At 38.5% G+C, this 26,023-nt stretch overlaps 1 protein-coding gene across 6 annotated transcripts in view; it reads left to right on the top strand.

Annotated features, from left to right (window-relative positions):
- The first annotated feature begins 739 nt into the window (after positions 1 to 739).
- The window catches only part of mtss1lb (MTSS I-BAR domain containing 2b), a 69,002-nt gene continuing 43,718 nt past the window's right edge, over positions 740 to 26,023 (top strand). For 2 of the 6 annotated variants that reach the window (XM_051899672.1, XM_051899673.1), the window contains exons 1-3: positions 741 to 1,264; positions 14,933 to 14,994; positions 15,105 to 15,178. In XM_051899672.1, coding sequence (XP_051755632.1) covers positions 1,181 to 1,264; positions 14,933 to 14,994; positions 15,105 to 15,178 — 220 coding nt within the window. In that variant the 5' untranslated portion in view covers positions 741 to 1,180. Of the gene's footprint in view, positions 1,265 to 14,932; positions 14,995 to 15,104; positions 15,179 to 26,023 lie in introns of all 6 variants that reach the window. The other 4 variants (XM_051899675.1, XM_051899676.1, XM_051899671.1 and 1 more) reach the window with 3 other exon arrangements.

The raw sequence follows: 26,023 nt of genomic DNA, 5'->3' as shown, positions 1-26,023 counted from the left end.
GAGAACGAGATGATTGGGTCTTTATCACAGCAGTAAGACATAATCATGAAATCTTATTTCAGCTTCATTATCATTTTTCAGGGCATTAATGAAGTCTCTGAATATGCAGATTGAATCCCACCCTTTATGTCCAAACTGATATGGTTTTCATTAAAGGAATAGTTCACTGAAAAATGGAAGTTATGTCATCATTTACTCACCCTCATGTCATTTCAAACCTATTACATTCTTTCTTCCTGGAACATAAAAGAAGATATTTTGAGAATTTGTTCTTCTTTTTTCATACTATGGAAGTCAATGGTCACCAAAACTGTTTAGAAAACATTGAACTAAATAGTTTTAATAGCTAATCACTGATCATACCCGACTAGATACACAGAACAATATGCAATATGACAGGTTGAATAATAATAATAATAATAATAATAATAAGGCCTATTATTATTATTATTATTATTATTATTACGTAAAATATTGAATATACAATAATTTTATATAGCCTAATAATAATTGGACATTATTAATAATTCATTGTCTTCCAGAATATTTATATAGGATTAGGCCTATATAGTATAATGTATGATATAGGCTAATCCTTTGGAAATGTCTGTATTTCAGAGTTTCATATTCAGACTGTACAGACCGAATGGCACGCTTTGGTCTGTGTGTTGTGTGTTTGTGTCCTATCTCTCCTCCCTCCGGCCTCCATGTGACAAGAGAAACAGTTCTGCCCAATACGATTCGCATAGATCGAGTTACTGGCCCCTTCGCGCTGCGCTGCTGCTGCTCAGTTCACTCAATCACCAGTCTCTGCCGGGCGGGTGGCGCACCGACGCACCGCTCCACACACACTCTCCGCTTCTCACATCCATTCAGCTCGATTCCGCCTCCTTGTCCGAAGATGACCGTGACTATTGCGGGGCCATCCACGAGCCTAACCTCCTCCAACCGCGGAGAGTAGATTCGGAGCCGAGGAGAGAGAGAGAGTAACCCACCTCTCTCTCGTCTCTCCCCATCATCTGCCTCAAGTCCTCTGGGTAGCAAACCGACAGCGATTTTTGCTGAAATTTAGCTCTCGCCCACAAACACTCTCCTGCTTTTAGCTCTCAAGACGCGTCTCTTCGGGATATTGTGGAAGTAATTTAACACAAGGAATTTCTTTGCTCTGTATTCGCTGAAGATGGATAATATAAACGTGGAGTCTGTGGAGAAGGAGTGCGGGGCGCTTGGTGGATTATTCCAGGCGATTGTCAATGATATGAAGGTGAGAGGTTTGACACGACGCTTTAAACACTTGAAACCGTATATTCTTAATGAGCGTGACCAGCATGCAGATGGTGAAAACCTGAAACCTTTTATCACTAAAGTGGCTTTGAGTAAATAACCATAATGCAATATACAATCGCCTATTTATGTTAAGACCTAAATGACAGGGGGAACTAACGCTGTATGACATTCACTATTCTTACAGATAGATAGATATTCATAAATACAAAGATACGTACATACACCCATGTCTACATACGTATACAGGCCTATAGGCTACGTTATGTTATGAAGGCATGTTGTGTATCGTTCAGCTCGATACATTGCCGGTGCGGCTGAATACACTGTATCCACACGGGAATGTTGTGCATGTAGAGAGGAAATGGAGGGGGTTTCACTCCCACAATGGGAAACAGACTGAACTGCTGCTGATTAAGCAGATGCAGCCGCGCGCCATTCCGTGTCACACACCGTGAGATTCGTTGCGTCTGTCTGACGGATTGCAGCGTTCCGTCATATCATTAGGTCTATGAGCGTAAAAGAGCGGCCGCGCTCGCGTGAAAACACCGTATCGATCTTCAGTCGGGTTTCATATTTTAACCACATCGTGAAAAGGGCACACAATCGTTGTGAATGTCTGCTGACCGAGTTTTGGGACTCGTTTTCATGCAGGTTCATCCAGTGAGACCCAATAGCGACCACATGACTTCTCTCTTGAGAAGCTTCCAAGCTGCTTGTTAATATCACAGTGTTTTACTGTATTGACAAACAGACGTGATTTTCTTCAGATCTAACAGCTTTAAACAGCACACCCACCCCATCTGCATCTGATCTCTGCTCTGCTTACACAGATATTCTCTTCTCATTCATAATTTAACTCTTACTTCTCCAGCATGCTCATGGTCCCATTCTGTTAAATGGGGGATTGCAAATATGGGTCAGCTATCATGCCAGCATGCTTGTCTGTCTATTGAGCAGACAGTGGCATTGGCACAGTGGGTCGATGATGTTTGCCTCAGAGCTTCTCATTTCAGTGTCTGGCACAGTAGTGAATGACTTAAAGCGATACAGATCCAGGCTTCACCTTTAAGATGCATGTTGATTTAGATGCTGCACTGTTCCTGGTTTCGCTCAAGCTCGCTCTGTGATTGGACCCTGTTGTCGTGTGGATCCAATGCAGACATGCGGCTTGCCCTCGCCAGCCTCTCATGTTGCTATATTGAGATGGAAAAAGCAGAAAAGTACTGTAGCAGATGACTGTAGTGTAGAGTTGTTAAAGTTCAGCAATTTTATGATGGTTACTCAAAGAAAGTGCAGGCATTTCATTCAGTAATGAAACAAAAATGAAGTTATTGTTCAAGAGCCAAGATTTGAAAATCTACCACTGTCTTCCCTCTGCATCTGCTTTTGCTTGTCTTTGTTTGTGGGTTGTGGGCAGCCTGTGGCTATGACAGCTCACTTGTCATATGTGTCTCATCACCAGAATGTCAGCTGGATCTTCTTTGTTTCATCTCTGAGATCCTAACTGTACTGGAATAAATAAGAGGCCCCAATTCCCCACCTGAATCAATGAAGTATAGATACAGCTCACTGTTCTACTAGCCCTCTTCTTCACCCAGCAGATCTGCAGGGTGCTGTTTGGAAACTAGCCTGGGAGAAAAATGTAACTGAATGTGAATGATTACTGTCAAATAGGAACAGGAAGGAATAGTTCGCCATACAAGGCTCTTTTGGGAATGTGAAAAAAATTCAGAATCAGCATCAGTTTGATTTCGATGCAGATCTGTACGTGTGTGTTTTTGTGTCTGGCTCTTGGTAGGACATTGTTGTAAAAGGGTTGTTATGAGTATGGCTCTGGATCATGGGGGGAGGATGATCGGATTTGAAGGGAGGGGGATGGAGAAATGAGATGGAAGGGGTTGAGGAGTGGAGTGGGCTGTCATATTTAGGCCCACATTCTTACCCCCCTTCTTTAGGTGAAAGGGCCCTAAGCAAGCGAGAGGGACACCAGCATTAGACGTGATGATGACACAAGCACACAGTTGTCTGTTTGCCAGCTGGACCTGTTGTATATCACTGCTGTTTACATTCGCATGCCTCACACTGAGTTGTGCATACCAGCCTAGAGTAGAGACGCTCACTAGACTCACGCACTTGGTCGAGATCTCATTCTGCCTGGCTACTGAATCTGAACTATGCCTTTAGTAATCCTTTGAATGTTTGCCTGGAAATGGACCTGAGGTCATGGTATATAGGAGTGTGGCTTCAGGCACTTTTGTATTCCAGGGGTTGATTTTTAGTTTAAATGTCAATAAAACTAAGCTAAATTTACTTTTCTTTTAGTTATATCATCATCATCATCATCATCATCATCATATTTTTTACTGTTGTCCCAGAGAAAAACTTTCAATCTTAAAATATGAAAACCCATTATAAAAATAAGAATTATCATTTTGTAGTGTCTGCACTGCAAAAAAAAAAAAAAAAAAATGCTTTTCTTACTTGGTATCTTTGTCTTGTTCCAGTCAAAATATCTAAAAATTCTTAAATCAAGATGCATTTTCTATACAAGAAAAATGACACAAGATATTTAGTCTTGTTTCCTGGGGGAAAAAAAATCTAAATTAAGTGCATTTTGCTTAAAACTAGTAAAATTATTGTTTTCCGTTTGCATTAAGATTATTTTTCTTACCCCATTGGCAGATAATTTTACTAGTTTTAAGCAAAATGCACTTAATTTAGATTTTTTTTCCCCCAAGAAAACAAGACTAAATATCTTATGTCTTTTCTTTGTATAGAAAATCTATCTTGATTTAAGAATTTTAGATATTTGTATTTGAGACAAAGACAAAAATACATAGTAAGAAAAGCATTTTTTGCAGTTTGTAAGGAAAATACTTGAGATAAAATGTGACGTGATGTGTGATTAAAAAATATAAAGGTAAATATCACTTGTGAGCAGAAATGTTTTGTTGGGCCTCATTTCCAGTCAAGTTATTTTGTCAAATTGTGCAAAAAATGTAAACATTTTATTTGATTTAATAGAAATATAATTGAATGTGTATAAGATACTTAGAGCACTAGTTATTAAAATAGCTAGCCATTTTATTAAAAAAAAAATGTTTAAAATGTCATTTCCACCACTGTCAATTCTACCACAGAATGCTAATATAATTTGAGATGTGGCAGAAATGGCTCTGCAGTGGGAATTTTCTTTATTTACTTTCAGAAATAAATGAGAAAAAAGAAACACAATGCTTCTGTCATGCATTTATGTCCACTGTTGGACATTATTAGTGGACAAATAAAACAAAGTAGAGAGCATCCACACAGCCAGAAGTGCCCATAGTTGAAGAAACAGCTGTAAATGTGGCTTACTAATAAACAAATTATAGTTATCTTTATAGTTATCGTTCTGGCCTTTACTGCTTTGTTCAAGAAATGAGGCTGAGAATCTTTTTGTGACCACTCAACTCATGTCCACTCATTATTTATTTCTTAATTTGGGAACAACAGGGGACAAATAAAACAAACTAGAGAGCATCCACACAGCCAGAAGTGCCCATAGTTGAAGAAACAGCTGTAAATGTGGCTTACTAATAAACAAATTATAGTTATCTTTACAGTTATCGTTCTGGCCTTTACTGCTTTGTTCCAGAAATGAGGCAGAGAATCTTTGTGACCACTCAACTCATGTCCACTCATTATTTATTTCTTAATTTGGCAACAACAGGTTTGCGGTATCTAAATGAGCATGTGTTTTCACCGGCCCCTTGTTAAGCTTGTTAAAGATGAATCAACTTGTTTTGGATGGAGGAGTTTTCTTGGCAATGTTCCAGGAATACTCAGTGCGTCTTTGTTTGGACTGTCAAACTCATCTCATCTCTTATGTCTGCTGACGTGAAGAAAATCTCCCAAAGAGTGATGATTATGGGTAAGCACTGAAATATGTGTCAAATGAACATTTTACTGCTCAGGTTCAAAGCAGGGATCTTTGCTGTTGGGAATACTGTTATATGAGCCCAGTGGCCTCTTGGTAGGGCATCAGATTTTAGAGCTAAGGATTGTTGGTTTGAGCCCCATCTGGGTTGCCTTATAAGCTCAGCTGATCCTGCAGCTGAATATGTATCAACCTAAACTGCATTTCATTTCAAAGCTCTATCTTTCACACATGGTGCAGCCTAATGGCAAAGGATCAGGGGTGTTAACAGAGAGCTTTAAATGCAGTGGCAATTAAGGGACAGGAGAGGCAAATATACCCAGATTGCTCTTTAGACCCATTCTTGACATTAGAAATACATTTAAATGGCTCTGAACAGAAACGGGGTTCAAGGATCCCCAGAGATCCGCAATGGTTCTTGGAGGTCTGTGAATTTGAATAATCAAGAAACATTTCTTATTATTATCAATGTTGAAAAACAGTAGTGCTGCTTAATATTTTGTGGAAACCGTGACACATAACCATTCCAAAGTTTGGGGTAAGTAAGTTTTACATTTATACTTATACTAGAAATCAATGCTTAGTTCTGTCATGAAACTCTAGATGGTGCAGGCTGATGGGTCCTTAACGCAAGCTGGTGATATTTACAGCGTTAACTATTTGGCACAAGCTGATTGGTTCATGTCGCATCTGCAGCCAATGAGCTTCCTTGCTCAACATTTAAATGGCTGGTTAACATTCACTATAGCAGTTTGCAGTGCGCTTTCAGAGTTCCGCCAAGACCAAATACATTAACATTGTCATATCCATTACAATGCTAAAAACATCCCACGAGATGTCATGATAGACATACTTTTATTCAGCAAGATGCATTAAACTTACCAAAAGTGACAGTAAATACATTTATAATTGTACAAAAGATTTCTATTTCAAATAAATCCTGTTCTTTTGAACTTTCTATTCATCAAGGAATCCTGAAAATAAAATCACGGTCTCCACATAAATATTAAACAGCAAAACTGTTTTCAACATTGATAATAAGAACCATTATTAATAACTGAGCAACAATAATAATTGATTAAGCACCATACAATTGAGCACCAGATTCAACATATTATAATGATTTTTGAAGGATCATCTGACACTGAAATATATATCTGAAATTATATTTTAAATAATAATTAGCTAGGTTATTTTATGTTTTACAAGAGGATCATCATATGTGTTTGTCCTTGGTGTTTAAAAAACAAAGTTTTAAAGGAAAGTTAGTGAATTTGTGTGAAAGTGTCTTTGTTCGTTGCAAGTCTAGACATACTTGTTTCTCACCATAGCTCTAGCCAGAGCTATAGACAGATATCGTTGCACTCAAGGGCACCTGTTCTTTCAGCTTGATGACAACCCTGTCATTAAAGTTGCACCATTTTTCTGACTGGTAGCCAATCACAGTAACCTCCCTTCCTTTTAAATTACATACACCATCAAGATATACATCTAGTATATCTGAGTGGTTTCTGTCTTATAGCTTTTAATCAGACTAAGTACCCTTATTGAACTTGAGGCAGGAAAACAAGAACAGATTTCAGTTGGGTTGGTGGGGTGGGTGTATTAGAAAGAGAAATATATGTTTATATACACTCAAATCAGTCTCTGTCTGTGCCTAACTGCTCTCATCCTTATGTTGGTATGTTCTGTTATTATCAGCAAACTGAAAAGAATAGAAATTACTGATGGTTGCATATTAGAGAAGGATTCAAATTGGAAGGAAAGGGAAATGAAAATGAGCAGTTCAAGGAAAGACATATTTATATTAGAGATGAGAAAAAGAGAAACAGAGATGAGGAGAAACAAGGAGAGCTTGCATAGCGCTCATGTTAAGTGATTTCCATTATTCATTAGGGCATGACTTCAGGCTGCTGTGGTAAATGTCAGAAATAGAAATGATTTGCTTCCATCTTTCATTCATTCATTCGTTCGTTCGTTCGTTCGCACCAAAGACTTTTGTGTACTGTACTGAGGGCCTGACAGCTTTGAACACACTGGCAGTTTCTGTCCTCTGCCCACAAAGGCACAAAGCCAATCAGTGCCGCTTCAAAGGAGCCCAGCGGAAGCAGAACACCCAATCACGTTTCACGGCTTCCACTAGCCCCTTGATGTCTGTTCTCCGAATACGTGCATTCCTCCATTTCCCCATTCATCCCTTTATCTGCTCGTTGTAGAGGTGGAGGAGGTGACAGAGGAGAAGAGATTGTCTTATCAAGAGCATATCAAGGTCTCAGAGGTTCTATCATAGACCCTTCATTAGTTATAGCTGAGGGGGGGGGGAGCAAATCTTCTTTTTAGACCCCTTTATCTAAAAAAACATCCAAGTGTTATAATTTGTTTGTATTAGTATGTTAGAATAAGTAAGCTACTTTGCTCATAAATTATAAAGCGTGCAATCTCGCTGTTTAATCTGAAAACAATTTACTGCTTGTCTGCCAATGTAATTCAAGTTTGGTGATTTTCCAAAGACTCTTTAAGAAACATGATGCGCAATCTGTTAGCAATATCATTTCTTTTTTTGCAAAATTTAACCCCATAAACATTTTTATTAATACAAACTTTGCAGTATTAACATTAATCTGTTAGATTAATTTGTATCAGTGAGACGTTAACATTGATATTGGGGAACAGTATTATAGATGCCCAGCTAATACTTAAATATAGAACAATTAAATATTTATTGTCTACATTTAAGCTTCACAACTCACATAGTGCTAATGAAAACATTAACAACGATATCAGAGTTCCTCTTAAGAACTTCTTAATGAGCTACTGATCAGGGCACAGTCCTCATGGATGACTTGTTACAGTCATATGAGCCTTCCAAGTATGAATCTCTGAACTGAAATGTTTGTAATTTGTGAATGCTTTGGAATACAGAAGTGAAAGCAATTAAAAAATGAAAGTTTAAGTTTACTGTAAAGCAAATGTACTGAACTAAACATTTTTTTAAATGTATAAATGTATATATTTTTTAAATGTATATCTTTTAAATGTATATGTATACAAAATGTATATCTTATAAAATAATTTGGGCTCTAAAATTGCTAGAAAATCAAAGCCATATGTCTAACCAAGTTGTGTTCCAATTTTGAAGTTTATTGAAAATTGAAAAAATTGAGCCTGTAAAAAATATTTAGAGTACACTTTGCATGTTAACACAATGTCCAAAACACAAGATGAATTTTGATTGAATTGAATTATACATAATTTATGATGATTACTAAAATATGTGATAGGGAAAAGGCAATAAAAAAGAGCGCCAAGTGTCCCTCATACCGGACACTGACAGTTAACCTCTCAGACTCTGTAGCCCTCAACAAAAGTCTTTAGGTTCCCACTGTTGTAAGATGCCATTACCTATTTTTCCATCCAAAGTTTCAAATTTAACTTATGCGCAAAATTGGAATATCGGATACAACATTCGTGAATAAAGCATCATTTTCATTCCATGTGTTCAAGAGAATGAAAATGCTGTCATGATATATTGTGTTCGGATGGATAATGTTTGTGAATACAATCTTCTAAGACAGTTGTGGGAGGTCATACCAATACCAAACCATTTTGATGACAGATTCAGGCATTTCAGAATAACTAAAACAACATTTGATATGCTGTGCAATGAAACCGATCCACTGGTAAGTTCAGTTATCCAATTACATCCTATGTTGAGGCAAAGTTACATAGAGTTTTTTTTTGTTGCACATCGAGGGATTTATTCGGTAAATGTGTTTCCATCGTGGTTTAAAAATGTATCCGCCTCAGTTGAGTGCATTTTTAGAATGTATGCACATCTTGGCATTTCCATCCAGCATTTTTTAGGCAATATCCCAAAATTATATAAAATAGGAAGTTGGAAACATGGCTATTGTTGCAAAGAAGCTAACTACTGCTCTACAGTCATGTTAGTGTTGAAACACCTTAAGAACACATTAAGCTCCAAAAAAGCGCTTTTTCACGATTGGGCGGATCAGTTCTAAGAACAATAAGGAATGGTTCAAGTTGTATTTTCACTTGAGCTTGGTTCAGCATGGCACGATTGCAAAGCGTTCTTGGCCCGGAATTCTCATCACCATTGGGTAACCATGCTGGGAGAATGCATGTAGTGACGTCTAAAATCATGGATTGGTCACTTGTCTGTTGCCTGGCTACGAGTTTCTCTGAAGCGATGTAAACACAAATTAATAATAAAATTAAAAGAAATGTCTGATCATCCTCCATAACGCAGTCGCTATTTACATCTTATATATTGTCTATAAACGCTTGCGTTACTGATGCAATGACTGGCGCATTTGTATTACATTCCAAAGAGCTCCGTTATCAGTCCCACAGTGGAGAATAATGCCATATCCGTACTGGCCGGGCCAGATCGGCACCAAATAGGACGGTTAAGCAAAGAGAACAGTTTGGCCCGATGGTGGAAAAGCGGCTATACAGTACAACTATACCGAATACTTCAGCTTGGACATTGAGAGTAAGAAAAGGCTGACAACAGAGTTCAGTTGCAAAAGTGATACTCTAGATAAGTATATGAATTATGATATAAAAAGTCCATTATTGTTTAATGGCTCAAGCCTTTGTTTAAGCATTTGAATGGATTCAGTTGTAGAAATGGAATTAGTCTAATGCAGCTCTGCTTTTGTCTTCCACAATCACCAGTGAAAGCAGTGAGGGAGAAAAGAGAAATTAAGGCAGCAGTGAGCTATTCATTTTAGGAGCATAAATGAAAATGAGTCATTTGAACTTTGACAGAATGTGTCTTTAAGATCTGAGGCAGTGGCTCCTCGTGGGATTCCATTAGGAAGAATGATGCCAGAGAGGGCTTCCTTTGTTAAGCCAGATCAATAGCAGCAAAATCAGTCTTATCTGGTGATTTCATAGACATCTTTGGAGCTAGGCTTCCTCTTTTAGTTGCATGTGTCACTTTTATAGTCTGGTTTAGAGGAATTACATAGCAGACTTAGTTACTTTAGTTCTGAAGTTTAGGAATCATTTTCTTAAGAAACACTGACAATGATGGAGCTCAAATTGAGCAAGAAGTATTTCTGAACATGTTGTGCTGACCTTTACAAGCACATCATTATAATCAACTGAATGTAATTCTCCTCACATTATCAAGGTACAGGGTTTGTTTGCCCTGTACACCTCTATAACAGAACCTGGGATAATGGCTGACAGAACGTATTTAAGGCCAATGAGAGTAAACAATGCAGTGGCTGATCAATACACGTGTTCACCCTGCTCTGCATCTGCAGTTGATACACCTAACATGAGCAATGTGATTCTCAGAAATTTTTAATAATGTTGATTGAATTAAAGTGTCTCTGGACCTAGGCTGCATTTCTTAAAAGCATCGGGAGCTAAGTTGATTGTAGAGACTATTTGAGGCAATGATTCTACGATCTACTTAGGCTAACGATGCTTTTGGGAAATGCAGCCTTGGTCTATGCACAAATACAATTCATACTACTCTTATTTGACAGAATTGTTAATTCCTCAATTTAAATTCATTTTGATATTTTTTATACAGTTAGGTACTTGGCACATGCATTCCGGATTATTTATTTATTTATTTATTTATAGGTTTTTTCTCTTAATTGTCATTGACCCAAATCCAGCAACTGCCAGCTGTGGTAATGTTGGCAGATTTTGTAGCATCACTATATTGTGCTGTTGCTTATGGAATGCATGAAATGGCTTAAGCTTTAATCATCTGCCAGGATTCTGGCTGTTTTTGGCCTTATTAAAATTCACCTTTATTGCTGTTTTTCCACTTGGTTTGGCAAAACAGAAAATAGCCTGCTTCCTTTACAGGGCCCATCTGAGCATGTTTTATCTAAAATGGTGGGGAGAGCTTACCCAATTGTTTGTGGATCACTTGGCAAGTCAAGAAAGAGACTGAATAAGGACAGGGATAGAAAGATGGGAAATAACTTTAGTGAAAATGAGCCAGCTAACAGTATTTGCATAATTGGAAACATTGCTGCCCTGCTATTGGATTAGCCTAGTGAATATGCTAATGTCCGGGGATGGATGAGGGGGGTGGGTCTTGTGCCTTATCACTCTCCCACAAGCCCCCGAAGATGATGAACCTCTGTCCCGTGCTGCAGATTAGAGCACTTCAAACAGTGCAGGGGTCCCCTCTGGAGTAACGTGTTCAGATTTCAGAGCAAATTAGCAGACATCAAGCAAGTAGGATGAGATGCTGGATCAAAGGAGAGATGCTCACAATCTTTGTCAGCATACCAGCAGCTTTTTAATGTCACCAGTGACTGGGCCCTTCTGCGCTCATCCACTGTCCTCTGTGCTGTACTGTTCTTCCTTTCCTTTCCTTTCCTTTCCTTTCCTTTCCTTTCCTTTCCTTTCCTTTCCTTTCCTTTCCTTTCCTTTCCTTTCTCTTGTTTGACAGATACATACTTTTTTATTTTAATTCCCTTCTAAAACAAACATAGCCTACCATAACTAAAGAAAAAAAAAGGTCTACCTTTTACAGTACGTATCATAACCGAAATGCCCATTACCATATCTGAATTTCAGCTCCAGAGTCTCCTCAGTACTTGTATACACAGTGATACGAACATTAACTATGGCTTTGGTTTTACCGTATCAATTCCTCATCCTTTGGAAGTGCATGCAAAGTAGATTTGCTTTCCCAGCACAGAAAACAGCATCTTCTTGACATGTCGACAACACAAACCAAACTCTTCCAGGCCTCAGCTACAACTACAGTGTTTGAGGGCGTGTCAAAGTAGACGTTCGCAGATACAGTCAATGAAGACCATAGGTGGGCACTATGCAAATTTGTTACAAACCTACGTAGGTTCGTGAAGGAAGTAAGACTGGAATTACTGACGACTCGTTTCAGGCAGTTCAGAATCGGTTCTTTCTTTTGGGAGACAAGAACTCCATTTATTGTGCACTTGATCTTTGAAAATTTGCAGACCTTTTACATCCACAAAATGTGAATATAACACACTACATGAAAGGTAATATCCAAAAAAAGCATAATAGGGTAAATTTAATGAATAAAGAGAGACTGATTGTTTATTTCAATGGGTCATCCATAACCTCCTAATTACTTAATACTTAAAAATGAGTAAAACCATAGTAAAAATTAGACATCCTGATTCCGTCCGATTCAGTATACGAAATCACAGATGTCCTGAATTAACAATAGAAAGCCAGACGTCAAGTATGAAACAAATCCCATCCGAACAGCGCTCTAGGCTATTTTGCTCCAGTCCCCATGTGTCAGTCTCTTTTCTCTTCATCTCAAAATCGTTCTTGCTTTTTTTGACTGTGGGGCAAGGTGAGACATGGTACAGGGGCTATTTGGGTAATGTGTGGGTGTATGAGGAAGGGGAGGGGTCTTCTTCCAGTTGCTAAGCACAGTATTGACCTCCAGCTATGCTCTGAAGTGCGGCTAATTTCACCCCTTGACACGCAGCGGTCTGAATCTGCCCTGCTCAAAGCCCAACTGAGCTCAGCGGTCTTAAGATGCTAACAAAGACAGCTGTGGCCAGGAGCTGCTTCATGGAGATACTGTTAAAAGAGCTGGAAGTGGAGAGGCAGCAATGATAGTGAGATCACTGAGAATGCTGATTGATAATAGTAGAAGATTATTGGGTTTAATATCTCAAAAACATACTTAACATTGAAGTAGCAAGGTGATACTTCATGACTTTTGTTAATATTTTGAAAGCTGATTACAATATCATCTTCATAACACGTCCTCCATGAAAAAAAAACACACACCAAGATATAAAAACATAATGAAATGCGTATGCATTTTCACATGCTTATATTCGATAGTTTACACTCCTGTTTACATGATACTCCAAAGTCATGTAGAAAATACCATGCTACTACCACACTGTAAAAAGTAACCTGCAGTTGTTAACTTTGAAGAACCTTTTCTACCTGGTCTTTCGCTAAATTTAGTTTTGTTGGTGTAATACAATTGAATACAATCAATTTAAATGTTACCACATGTAACATATTTTTAAGTCACCACTTTTTTTCAAGTCATGCACCATGTTTTGTTATTGTGATGTGTTGCAAAATTTAGTAAAATGTCTTGCTAAATTAAAATAAATTTCAGTCTCAAACTGAACAGTTCAAGAATTACATTTAATATAAGAAAAAATTAGTTAGAATCATAATTGGCTCAATATTGGGAGAGAGTTTCATAATATATTACTGTCCTAGTATTTTGAACATTATTGAAGCAAGATCATTTAGAGAGAAAAACACCATTACAGCTCAGGATGACAGTCACAAGATTGTGTGTACTAGTCGTCATGCTTGTTAGTTTCTGCTCGGTTACTGTGATATTGCATTTAGCCCGTGGCCTGTTGTAAAGCAGACTTCACACAGAATATTTCGTCTGCTGCGTTTCCGTGGCAACTAGGCAGAGATGTACATGGCTCGTCCCCTTATCGTCAGGCGACACTCCTGTTCCTGCCCCAGGACAAACCACATCCCTGCAAATTATCAAATCCATATAGATACACACACATTATAAATGTAAAGGCCCACATGACTACAGTGTTTTATCTATAGCCAACACCCTGGTGCAATTACTACACAGACTCCATTAAATATATTCACACTGACCTTTAGTTTTACTCTTACTGATGGCACTTTTTTTTTGCCACACATTTGCTATTTATTAGTATTATGGATGCCACAATGATATAGGCTATATATATATATATACACACACAGTCAAACCAAAAATTATTCAGACATTTTTTATATTTTTGATATATTTTTACTAGTGGGTGCAGGACACTATAGTTCATTTATGTAAGTGAGGATAGCAAAATAGAGTAAACTGTGTCATATTATACCCAAAAATTCTTCATACAGTGGACTACCAGTAAAATGTATAAAAATTTGGAACCAAAAATTATTCAGACACTTCGACCTGACCATGTTTTGCTTAAGTGTTATCTGACTTAATTAAGATTAATTTTTTCTGACACACTTTAACTCTCTTTAGATCTTGTCATATTTTATTACCATTTTTTTTAAAACTATAGTGAATAAACTGTATTAATGAATGAAAAGTTCAAGGTGTCTGAATACATATATATATATATATAATTTTTTTTTTTCAATACTTTTATTCAACAAGGGTGCATTAAATTGGTCAAAAGGCATTTATAAAGTTACAAAAGATTTCTATTTCAAATAAATGCTGTTATTTTAGTCAAAGAATCCTGAAAAAAAAATGTATCACAGTTTCCACAAAAGTATTAAGCAGCACAACTGTTTTCACAATTGATAATAACAATAAATGTTTCTTGAACACTAGATCAACATATTTATTAGAATGATTTCTAAAGGATTATGTGACACTGAAGACTGGAGTAATGATGGTGAAAATTCAGCTTTGCCATCACAGGAATGAATTGCGTTTTAAAATATATATCCATATATATTTCAAAATATTACTTTCTTATTGTATTTGTGTTTAAATAACTGCAGCCTTGGTGAGCATAATAGATTTCTTTCAAAAAACATGAAAAATTCTCACCAACCCCAAACATTTGAACGTTCGTGTACGAACAATGTACTGAACTTAAAAAAAAAAAGACACATTTACTGCCTTGTACATTGAACACATATTTACATAAAGTACACGCTCATAACTCACCTTGTATCTTTGTTCTTTTGCAGTGTTCATATCCTGTCTGGGAAGACTTCAGTGCCAAGGCCACCAAGCTGCACTCTCAACTCCGGTAAGTTCAGTCTCCGGCTCACATCCGCACCTGTCATGTGAGGAAGGTTTTATTGAATGCTGAGAAAAGACAACGTCATCAATTTATCACATTGGTTATGTGCTTTTCAGAACCACCGTGCTAGCAGCAGTGGCCTTTCTGGATGCCTTTCAGAAGGTGGCAGACATGGCAACCAACACAAGAGGTAGGCACGATTAGGGATATGTGAGAACGTGTGTGGGTGGGTTTGTGTGTGCTCTTTCTGTCCAACATGCAGTATGTATATCCCATTATGAGGGTTATGCATAGCAGAAAACACTACTGGAGAGAGAGATACTGTAGATGCTGAGTGTCCAAAACAAAGGATTATAGAAGAAACAGAGCCAGACCCTCTAGATTTAATGCTCTCATTTGGATAACAAAGTGTGTGAGGATGTATTTGTGTGCATGTAAGACAAAGCTTAACTTATTTTTGTGGCTGTATTAGATTTATCAGTAAATAATTAAACATAACTGCATTATTCATCTTTATCTCTGTTGAGTTTTGAACAGTATGTTCACATGGCACAAAGAAACGGATGTTATAAATCCTTGACAATAATGGATAAATGAGAGGGAACAAAGACGTGGCTCATAGCTGTAGAGAGGCTTGCTGGGTGTTTTGGTTATTTATGGCATGGTGCTTTAGTAATGATTTGACAGAGTCAAGATCTTCAAGGGGAATCAACTGATGAAAAAAAAGTTGTTTGGAAATAAACCACCAGCCTCATTATGATTATATTACTGTTTTGTGCTTTTTTCTCTTGGTCTGGGATTTGATTTTTTTTTTTTTTCATCATGTCTTGTGGCTTGCCTGAGGTAAAGGCTGTGTTTGAAGGAGGATGATGATCTGCGTTATTATGGGTGTGTGTGGGCATGTTGTGTTTTAATGAGCTGACGGAGCTGGGAGCCTTCCTGCTTGCCTTATAAAGGCAACAAGGATCGCATCCAATCCCACTTGTGACACAAGCTTCAGATGGAGGCTGTTGGGGTGCAAAAAGCAAAAGGAAAGTGAGAAGAATAAACGAAAGGAGCATTAAATAGTCAGAGGAACAAGGCTAAAAGAAAGTGAGGCAGGATATTTTATTACAAAAATTTGGGCAGATAAATGTCTTTTTGTCTCATGCAGTGTTCAATCAATCAGTGTATTATTTTCCAATAATATTAACTTCTCAAATAAGGAGTCTTGAATATAAATGGATTTTGTTGTTTTTCCATTTACACATTTTTTCACTTGTTTTAAGCATAAACCTCAGTAAATATAGTATTTTTTATCTTATGTCTGGCCAATTCTCATGTTCACTGTTAAAGGATTAGTTCACTTTCAAATGAAAATTGTCCCAAGCTTTACTCATCCTCAAGCCATCCTAGGTGTATATGACTTTCTTCTATTCGCACGTAGGTGGACGCTTGAACATTTTGATTTTACTCGCTTCATTCGCACGAGAAATTCACATCACAACAGACGCGAATTCGCGTCATGGGAGGGAAAAGTAGTTGTAAAATACGGTGAATAAGCTCAATTTGCCGGCTTTAGCTAGCTTGTAGTCTCAGTATGTATATAGCTCAAATTGAGTAAAGAGCGTTTTTTACAACTTACCAGATTGTCCGACCTCCTCACTCACTTTCTTCCAAGCAAGATCCTTTTTATTCCTGTTTCTATAAAAGTACGAAGATGTATCGTACAGCTCCGTGTATCCACATACAGCGACAATGATTTTGTCCTCCGTTGTTGTTTCGGATTTCTGCCTCCACTCGCTACGTCGTAATTACGTCACTACTAGAGCAAGCTCCTGATTGGTTAACACGGCGCGAATATTCGCCAAAGTCCAGATTTTTCAACTCACGCGCTTCACGCGAATCACGCGTTACGCGTGCCAAATGCCTGAAACGCTCAATTTGCGCCTCCTCATTTGCGCGAATCGCGCCGCAGGACGTCTGTCGCATCTTTGCATTGACTTAACATGTAAATCACTTGCGCTTAACGCTTCATTCGCGTCTGGTGTGAACGCACCATTACACTTTCTTTGTAAGTTGAATACGATAACTTGAATACGCAAGTTGAATAATGTTTTTACACAAATGCATCGTTTCACTTCAGAAGGCCTTTATTAACCTCCCAGAGCCGTGTGGAGTACACGTTTATGATGGATGGATGTGAATGGAAGCATTCTTCTTTAGCTCATACTCGTGACCCCTGTTCACTGCCATTATAAAGCTCAGATACATCAGGGTATTTATTAAAATGTCTCAGATTGTGTTTATCAGAAAGAAGAAAGTCATATACACCTAGGATGGCTGGAGGGTGAGTAAAGCTTGGTCTAATTTTCATTTGAAAGTGAACTAATCCTTTAAGTAACTCGCTGCTCTTACCAGAATGAGAAGGCCACATGCCTGTAATTTATAGATTGTATGACTTATAGATGACAGTATAGTTATTTAGCACAGAGCTAGTGTAATGGATTTAAGTCAGATGTTCTTCTTTAACACTGTTTTAGTGATTTGATATGCAAGTTTTTGAGTGAAATTTCCTCTGTAGTGATTTAGACATGCATCAGCCCACATCTAGCCTTTGGCTCAGAATAGACTGAGAATGATTGTAGTTGAAAGGATGACAACAGCTTTCACAGATTTCCATTACAGAATGATATGAACACCATTTTATATTTCATTAGCCAATAAAAGTGGATTAGGATGACTTGGAGTTTATAAAAATGGGCTAGATAACCAGGGAGTTTATCTCATGGCACAGGTGAGTGCTCTTAAGCACATGTCTCTCTATGGGAAGAAGGGGTCACATACTGCTCAGTGATCATGTGACCTGATTTATGTGAATTTGTTGAATGCCAAAGGGAGGACGGCCACCAAGGTCTGACACACCTCACAGACGTGCCCTGAAACAACTTCAAAAGAGAGAGAGAGAGAGTGCGAAGCAAGCAGACATAGTCTATGGATCAAACAGTGTGTTGACCACAGGGCTGCTGCGAGATATTTTAAGACAGAGAGAGAAACAAAAGGAGAGAAAATGAGTTGGGGCACGGTTGGGGTAACAGGAACAGGATAAAAGTCATGTGAACTCTGATAGGATGATGTATCATAATGTATGCATCACATACATTTTTGAAAGGTTCCATTCTAGCAGGGCTGTCATTGGACAACCTGGAATGTTGTGGGTGAAGGGATCCACAAAGGTCCTTATTGGGGCCTATATTCAATTCAGTGCAGTTCCCAGCTGAAATTTTACATGGTCTGTGTACAATACTATATGTTATGACCTCAAAATACTTGTGCATGATTTGCAAACTTATACATTTTGATGCATCATACAATCAGCTTCATATATCTGGCTTTTCTGATGTAATAAACATGCTCAGTAGTTCACCTGGTACAGCGTTGCACTTATAATGCGGTGTGCTCAAGTACGGTACGAGTCTGGTGAAACGCAAGTCATGATAAATGATCTCAAAGACTTTTAATGGCATGCTTGCTTCAACAAATTTATATGTTTGTTTTTGTTAACTCTGTTGGTTAGGTTTAGGGTAAGGTTTAGTGTAGGTGGTACATTATTTTCAAACACAATAGAGCATTAACCTTTTAGTACCACTCACTAGACATTTCATTTCTAAACTGCCAGCCAGTGTAATAAAATGTTGCCAGATTCACGTTCTTCTGTTTCAGATAAAACTGACTGAGCTTTTAGTGCCAATCAGTAGACATTTTACTTTGTAAGTGTCAAATGTGCAAAAAGCAATGTAATATCATTTTGCAGAAATGTTGCCATAGGCACATTTTTCCAATGAGCCTGGGTTGCATATTCATGTTTAGCTGTTCAGGTTTATGTTTGGGACAAGTTTCACCCCCTCCCCATCACAGCGCCACAGACTGCCACGAAGCAATGAGGAGGGGATGGCAGTGAACCACAACGAAACGGAAGCAAACACACAAACACAACCGCACACACACACACAAACACACTCCAGGCCTTCATCCTCTCAATGGGGGTCCGCCACTATAGTGAGGGAGGAAACCGATGCTTCCTGCCAGTAACTGCCTATAATCTGCTTCTCATTTACTTTCTTTACTGTTCTTCTACATTCACCTCATCGTCCTCCTCTTCTCCTTCCTAGATTGAGTCTAGCTGACTCTCTTCGTCAACAACACTTTTTCTTGTGTTATCACATTGGCTGTGGAATTACTTAGGATAGTTCACCCTGAAATTAAAATTCTGTCATCATTTACTCACCCTTATGTCATACTAAAACTTTCTGTGGAACCTAAAAAAGTATTTAAAAAATGTCTTTTTTTTTGCATTCAGTGAAATCCACTGGGGTCCAGTCAGTGTTGTTCTGGACCCCTTTGACTTAAAGGGTTAGTTCACTCAAAAATGAAAATTTTGTCATTAATTACTCACCCTCATGTCGTTCCAAACCCATAAGACCACAAAAACAAAACAAAAATAATGACTTTATTCAACAATATCTTCTCTTCTGTGTCATTCTCCTACCCTGTTTACGTTCAGCGCTTCCAGGTTCTACGTCAGAGCGCCGACTCATTATTGTCCGGCTCCTGCGTCAGCATCACACACATACGTCGTGCTGCTCACGTGATCAGCTTTGGCCAATACTGAGCCGGCATTCGGACGTAACCACGGAATCCTTCACTGTGCTTGCTGCGGCACCTGCGTAAAGATAATGACAGGGAAGAAAAAAACGATTGTTGAATAAAGTCGTTATTTTTGTTTTATTTTTGCACACAAAAAGTATTCTTGACGCTTTATAAAATTAAGGTTGAACCACTGCAGTCACGTCGACTGTTTTAACGATGTCTTTAGTACCTTTCTTGACCTTGAAAGTGGTAGTTATATTGCTGTCTATGGACGAGACATATATACCTCTCGGATTTCATCAAAAATATCTAAATTTGTGTTCCGAAGATGAACGAAGGTCTTACGGGTGTGGAACGACATGAGGTTAAGTAATTAATGACGGAAATTTCATTTTTGGGTGAACTAACCCTTTACATTTTTCAGACAAAGCAGTCAAAAAATATCTTCCTTTGTGTTCTGCAAAGTCATTCAGGTTTGGATGACTAAATGATGATAAGGTTTTCATTTTTGGGTGCATTAACCCTCTAAGATTTTGGTCTCACACTGTCTCCTTTAAGCAAAATCAGGGCTTTTAGCCAAGTTTTTGGCTTTTTCGCATGTGTACAATAAGTGGCAGGGCGAAAGAACACAGCATCGGGAGGCCTAGATAATAATCTTGTTCTGTATGGATGGATTCAGTGGAGGGAGTCTGGCTGTGTGTGTGAAAACCCTAATTCATGAGCCAGAATCAAAACAAAAAGTGCTTTGGCTTGTCCTCTCGATCTTCCTCTCAGCCTCTCACTCTCTCTTTCTCCTCACGCTCAGTCTCTCACACAGAGACTCTCTTTCCCACTCTGTTCTTGGTTGTGGTGGGAATAAATGTTGATAGATCACAGTCTGTCCTGGAAGCCTGGCACGGGGGGTCATAAAAAAAAAAACGGTCTGCAGATGTGTGCACGGCGCGGAAGGCTCGTCCGGCACTTCATAGGGGTGTTTTACTGCCCTGCCTGCATGAGCGGAATAGTAGCAACCATTATGAACATCATAAATCTGATTCATACACCAGGGGGCAAAATGGCTGCCCCTCATAGTCAAAGAGAACATGAAAAAAAAAAATGTCTGCCAGCTCAGCAACCAGCAAGCTATTTGGAGGATCAGTTTGTGTGTCTGAGTGTGTTTGTGTGTGTGTGTGATGGGGGTTAGTATTTCCCCAGATGTTTTAAGTAGACTGGTGTAGGCAGCAGGGTGTTACCATTCACACGGCCGTGTAAGCAAACACCAGCCAAACAGTCTGAGAGGAACATTCTCAGTCGCCTTAACACGTCTATTTCTGATGGGGTCTAGTGTAGATTTCCATTGCATACCCTGTAATATCAACACAAGATAGTAAATTCTGTTTGAAGTGGTACACAAATGTATATAGCATGAATAAAACTGGAGCACCTTAGCCATCATTTTAGTACAAGAACAAAATGCCAAGGTATGATCAGTTGTGCTAAACACATGAAGAGTGTTAGGGATGTTACAAAATAATTATATCAAAATAATTATATAAAATAATAAATGATCAGTTAGTAAAACTGCAGTGGAATTACTTTAATAATTATAGCCCATTCTTTCTAAACTGTAATCTTTATATTATGAATGTAAATACGCTATGTCCATTCTTTCTAAGCATCAACTATCTTTTGCCATCTCTAAATTTAATTAGCATTCTTCATTTCTCTCATCTGTTCTGCTTCATGAACGTCAAGCATGTGTGTGTCAACCAAATGAAAGGGAGCAGGTGAAATTCTGAATGCTAAATGAACAGTTTTTAATTCACCATAATTCATTACTGTCCAATTTGTAATTTAAGTAACTACTTTTATAATTGTAGTGACTCTAAGTGCTTTACATTCATTTGTCACAAGGAAGTATAATCTGATGCTGCATTTAAATGACTGAGGATCAAGTGAAGTCCATCTGTGTCTGCCAGTCTATATCTCCATAGCCAAACATTTAACAGCCAATGACCTTGAATGATCCCGTTTCAGTACAGTACAGCCGGACACTATTATGGCTTCTACTTCTAGAACTGTGTATTCTTTTCTCATGAAAAGGATGCATTAACTGAAGAGACAGAGTGTTTTGAATATTTTGAAAATGCAAGCTCTGTTTATTAATATAATGCTGCTTAAGGACATAAGAGGGTTTGTGTGATTAGAAGAGAAAAGTGAAAAGACACAATACACAGCCTTGTGATATATGTTTGATAGCAACGGCTGCCACAAAAAGTATTAAAAAAGGCAAGATAGAATCTCTTCTTACAAACCATCACTGGCTTTGTGCTCCCCATCAACACTCTCTTATTACAGGAAAATTACTGCTGCTCTTTAATTCTGCAGGGTGGTTTGATGGTGCAGGACCTCCCGCCAGCATGGTGAGCCTGACTCAGCTTTCCCCGTATACCTCCCCAAATACACACACACACACACACACACACACATACACACAGAATGAGAGAGAGAGGGAGAGAGAGAGAGAGAGAGAGAGAGAGAGAGAGAGAGAGAGAGACACACACACACACACACACACACAGAATGAGAGAGAGAGAGAGAGAGAGACACACACACACACACACACACACTCCTGACCTCCTCTAGGGAACACCTGTTCTCACTGAGAGACTTGTACAGCTCAGCACTCCTACTCCCTCCCAAACTACACTATCATTAAAACCTTATAATCAAGAAACACTATTAACAAAAGACAGGATGCTTGAAATTAGTTCCTCATCAAAAAGCCAGAAGCAAAGATTTCCATGAACAGGTTCTTTGAAGAGAAACATTTGTTCACACTGTAATAAAGACCACCAAGATAGAAGTACCCACTTTTTCTTTGTCAGGTTTTTTTTTTTTTTTTTTTTTTGCTGTTTTACTTTACAAGCACTACAAATTTAGATTCTTAACTTTAGCAGACATTGTTTTGTCGATCTTATTTTGAGCTGTTGGCTGCAATATCCTTCATTCCACACTACATCCTACAGTACTTCAATAGCTGCTTGAAAAGTTAGTTCCAGACCTTTTGACTGGACAAGTAATGTAGCTTATTATTCCCATTGTCTCTGTTTGTTTTCCAGATATATAGTCAGTGTGTAGGTAAAGATGGTCTTTCTCCAGTTTACATCATTACGCCATTAGGTGGCGACAAGTGACTTGTCCTTATGACTGAGTCATTGAATCATTTACTCATTGAACCGATTAATTAAAAAAAATACTGATTCATTCAAGAACAAAACATCACTACTGGGTGTTGCTAGGTGTCATAGACCAGTGGTTCTCAAACCTGTCCTGGAGTACCATCAGCCCTGCACATTTTGTATATCTCACTTATCTATCACACCTGATTCAACTCAAGAGCTCATTTGTAGAGACTGCAAGACCTAAAATATATCAGTAGTGATATATTTCTGTCATAATTAAACCAAACTTTTATTTTGATGGTTTGTTGTGAAGATATTTTAGTTTTGGTTTCAATTTCAGTGTGAAAGTGATATGTTAAGGCTAAGTATGGTGACCCATACTTGGAATTTGTCCTCCACATTTAACCCATCCGGTTAGTACACACACACAAACTGCAAACTGTTGACACACACACCTGGAGCAGTGGGCAGTCATGTTTGCTGTGACACCCAGAGAGTGATTGGCGATTAGGTGCTTTGCTCAAGTCAAGAGCACCTCAGCCATTTCCTGCCAGTATTGAGAATCAAACCCACAACCTTCAGGTTACCAGTCTGACTCTCTAACCATTAGGCCATGACTGCCCAGTCATGTGTTTGACGGTAGATTTGCTCAAATGAAATGGTGAAAAGCTTGTGAAGTGACTCTGAGATGGCAGGGCAGACGCTGAAATCACAGTGAGGGTCACATGTGTGAGTTTGTGTATCAGACGAAACCGCGCTGTTCATTCACACAGAGACACACAGAAATCACTTATTAGCAACATGCACTGACTGGCTGCTGTCTTGTTTATTTCTCCTGTGTGATAGTCTGTTAGATTAATTCATATTGAGTAAAAATGTCCAGAGCTTATCATCGTTAAATTTTATCGTGGTCTCAATATGATATTGTTGATCTGTATTAAGGAGATATGACCGCACACTCACTTACAAATACTTTATTTCACCAACGTTTCGGCGAAAAGCCTTTGTTAAGGTATGACGACCTTAACAAAGGCTTTTTGCTGAAACGTTGGTGAAATAAAGTATTTGCAAGTGAGTGTGCAGTCATATCTCCTTTATACAGATTTCTTATCTTTGACCTGCACCTCGGATGGTGTGCGTTTGCTTAAGTGTTTTATGAATGATATCATTTATTGCCCAGCCCTAGGACAGAACTTGATTTTGTCCATTTTGTAATTGATTGGATTGTTTGTCGTTTGCTATTGCTGTGAGTGACAGGTTGTTACTTATACTTTTTAGTGAAATTATTTGGGAGTCAGAAGTGAGGTGAGGTTTGGGAGGTTTAAATGGGGGTCGTGACCCAAAAAGTTTGAGAACCACTGGTTTATAGTGTACTTTTTTTTGTAGTCTTTTAGTTTTATTCCTGTTTCATGTTCCCCCTGATTGTTTTACCTCTGGGTGAATTCCAAACAGCATTTTGGCACCCTTGAAGGGCACTTTGGGAAGGGGACGCCATTTGTAAGGGAAGTTCCAAATGAAAGTGAACAACTGAATGCCTTCACGAAGGACCCTTACACAAGTCCGTTAGCGAAGGGAACATACGATGGTCACTTCAAGGAAATTTAATCGTTTATGGTCATGTGACCCAGGGTAGCGAATCCTCACAATTCATTTTAAATCTAGATATGGCGGGAGAGCTGTTAACATATAAACAGAATAATTCAAGTTGTTTTGTTTTGTTGTGATATATTACACACATTTTCATCATGCAAGTTTCATAGGTAAGCAATGTGTTTAATGCTTTGTTTAAAGCTTAACTTATAAAGTTAAGAGCATAAAAACTTCATTATAAATGTACATTTATTTGTATATATCATATTAACTGTTTTTGCTGCCTAGCTTTGTCGTGGTAATATTCCATGTGAAGCTAATGAGGAAATTACGTGGTCTTTAATGGCTCTAAACAGCTTCATTATGACACCCAAGTGCCCTGCTACCTCCAAAGTCCCCACTTCAAGGGCTCTGCCCTTCGGAGTGAATAGGGCATAGGGATGCTCACTTCCTATTAGAATTTGCCCGGAGTCTTGTTAGTCTAATTACCCGTGTGTATATTAGTGTTTCCTGTGTTCATTGTTGGGGTTTGTCCTTACTCTTACATGTGTTTAGTTTTGGTTTGCTTGTTTCTCTGTTCCCATGTTCTTTATACTGAACTTTGGTTATTATTTCATTAAAGAATCAGCATTTGGATCCAGCTTTTTTAGTTCCGGGCGTGACAGTACATTTACATCCGTACATGAACATGCTCTGAAACAACATGTACAATATGGAAATTCTGAGGCTCGATTTTGCCTTGATGGCAATTAAATATTAACAGTGGTTTGAGTTATAGACCTAATTAAGATAGCATCCTGTGTAGACCCTCCAGCTCTGTCCCCCTGAGAGGATCCACAAAGCTGTTCAGAAGCTGACAGAGATGTCAAAAACTGATTGAAAGACCCTCATTTTTATACAAAGACTGATTTCTGGTGTGAATTATAGCATTTATAGAGATATTTTCTTCTCTCCCTCATGTAACTGTATCATCTTTTTCTGCTTTTCCTTAATTCCTATCTTCTGATTGGTTCTGACAGCTCAATATGACCAGACCCTCGTAATAATAGACTAATGGACTAATAATCCATGCGGGGTGTGTGGGTTTCTTGGTGCTCTTTTCATTTACTACAGGATGTGGACTGTTTTTCCTCAAGCTAATCTGAAACACTGGATGCGGTGCAGTGGCACATGACACACAGGTAGACTCTATAGCCCACTGCCAGCCAGCTCATCGCAAGGGGAGGGCGATCGCTGCATTGTTGCCTAGCAACAGAGACAGAGGTGCCCCTGTTGCTTATAGTGTTGCTAAGAAACTGGGAAAAAATGTTGCAGTCATTTACAGTGTTTGCAGAGTGGCAAAGAGTAACATGGTAGGCTACAAGCAGAGCTGCTTGTTGTCACAAGCTGTTTCATTCTTTTTAAAGCGTTGAATGAATGCAAGGGTTCAACAGAGGATACTAGCTCAAACCTTGAAGCTGTAGGTGAAGACTGAAGGTGAATCTGAATCAGGATTTACACTGTGGCGAACTGTGAAGAGGATGTGTCTCTTGTCATTAGTAACAGAATCTCTGTCTTGCACATAGATACTCCCATGCGCTCACACGCACATACCCACAGCTCTCATTAAGAAGACGGGAGACTTGCCTTGGCAGCGGAGTCTAGTTTCTGCT

Source organism: Ctenopharyngodon idella, chromosome 7, assembly GCF_019924925.1.
Source record: "Ctenopharyngodon idella isolate HZGC_01 chromosome 7, HZGC01, whole genome shotgun sequence".
In the NCBI taxonomy this organism is placed as follows: Eukaryota; Metazoa; Chordata; class Actinopteri; order Cypriniformes; family Xenocyprididae; genus Ctenopharyngodon; species Ctenopharyngodon idella.
Note: the sequence above shows the minus strand (reverse complement) of the source record. Positions and strands in the feature narration are given on the sequence as shown.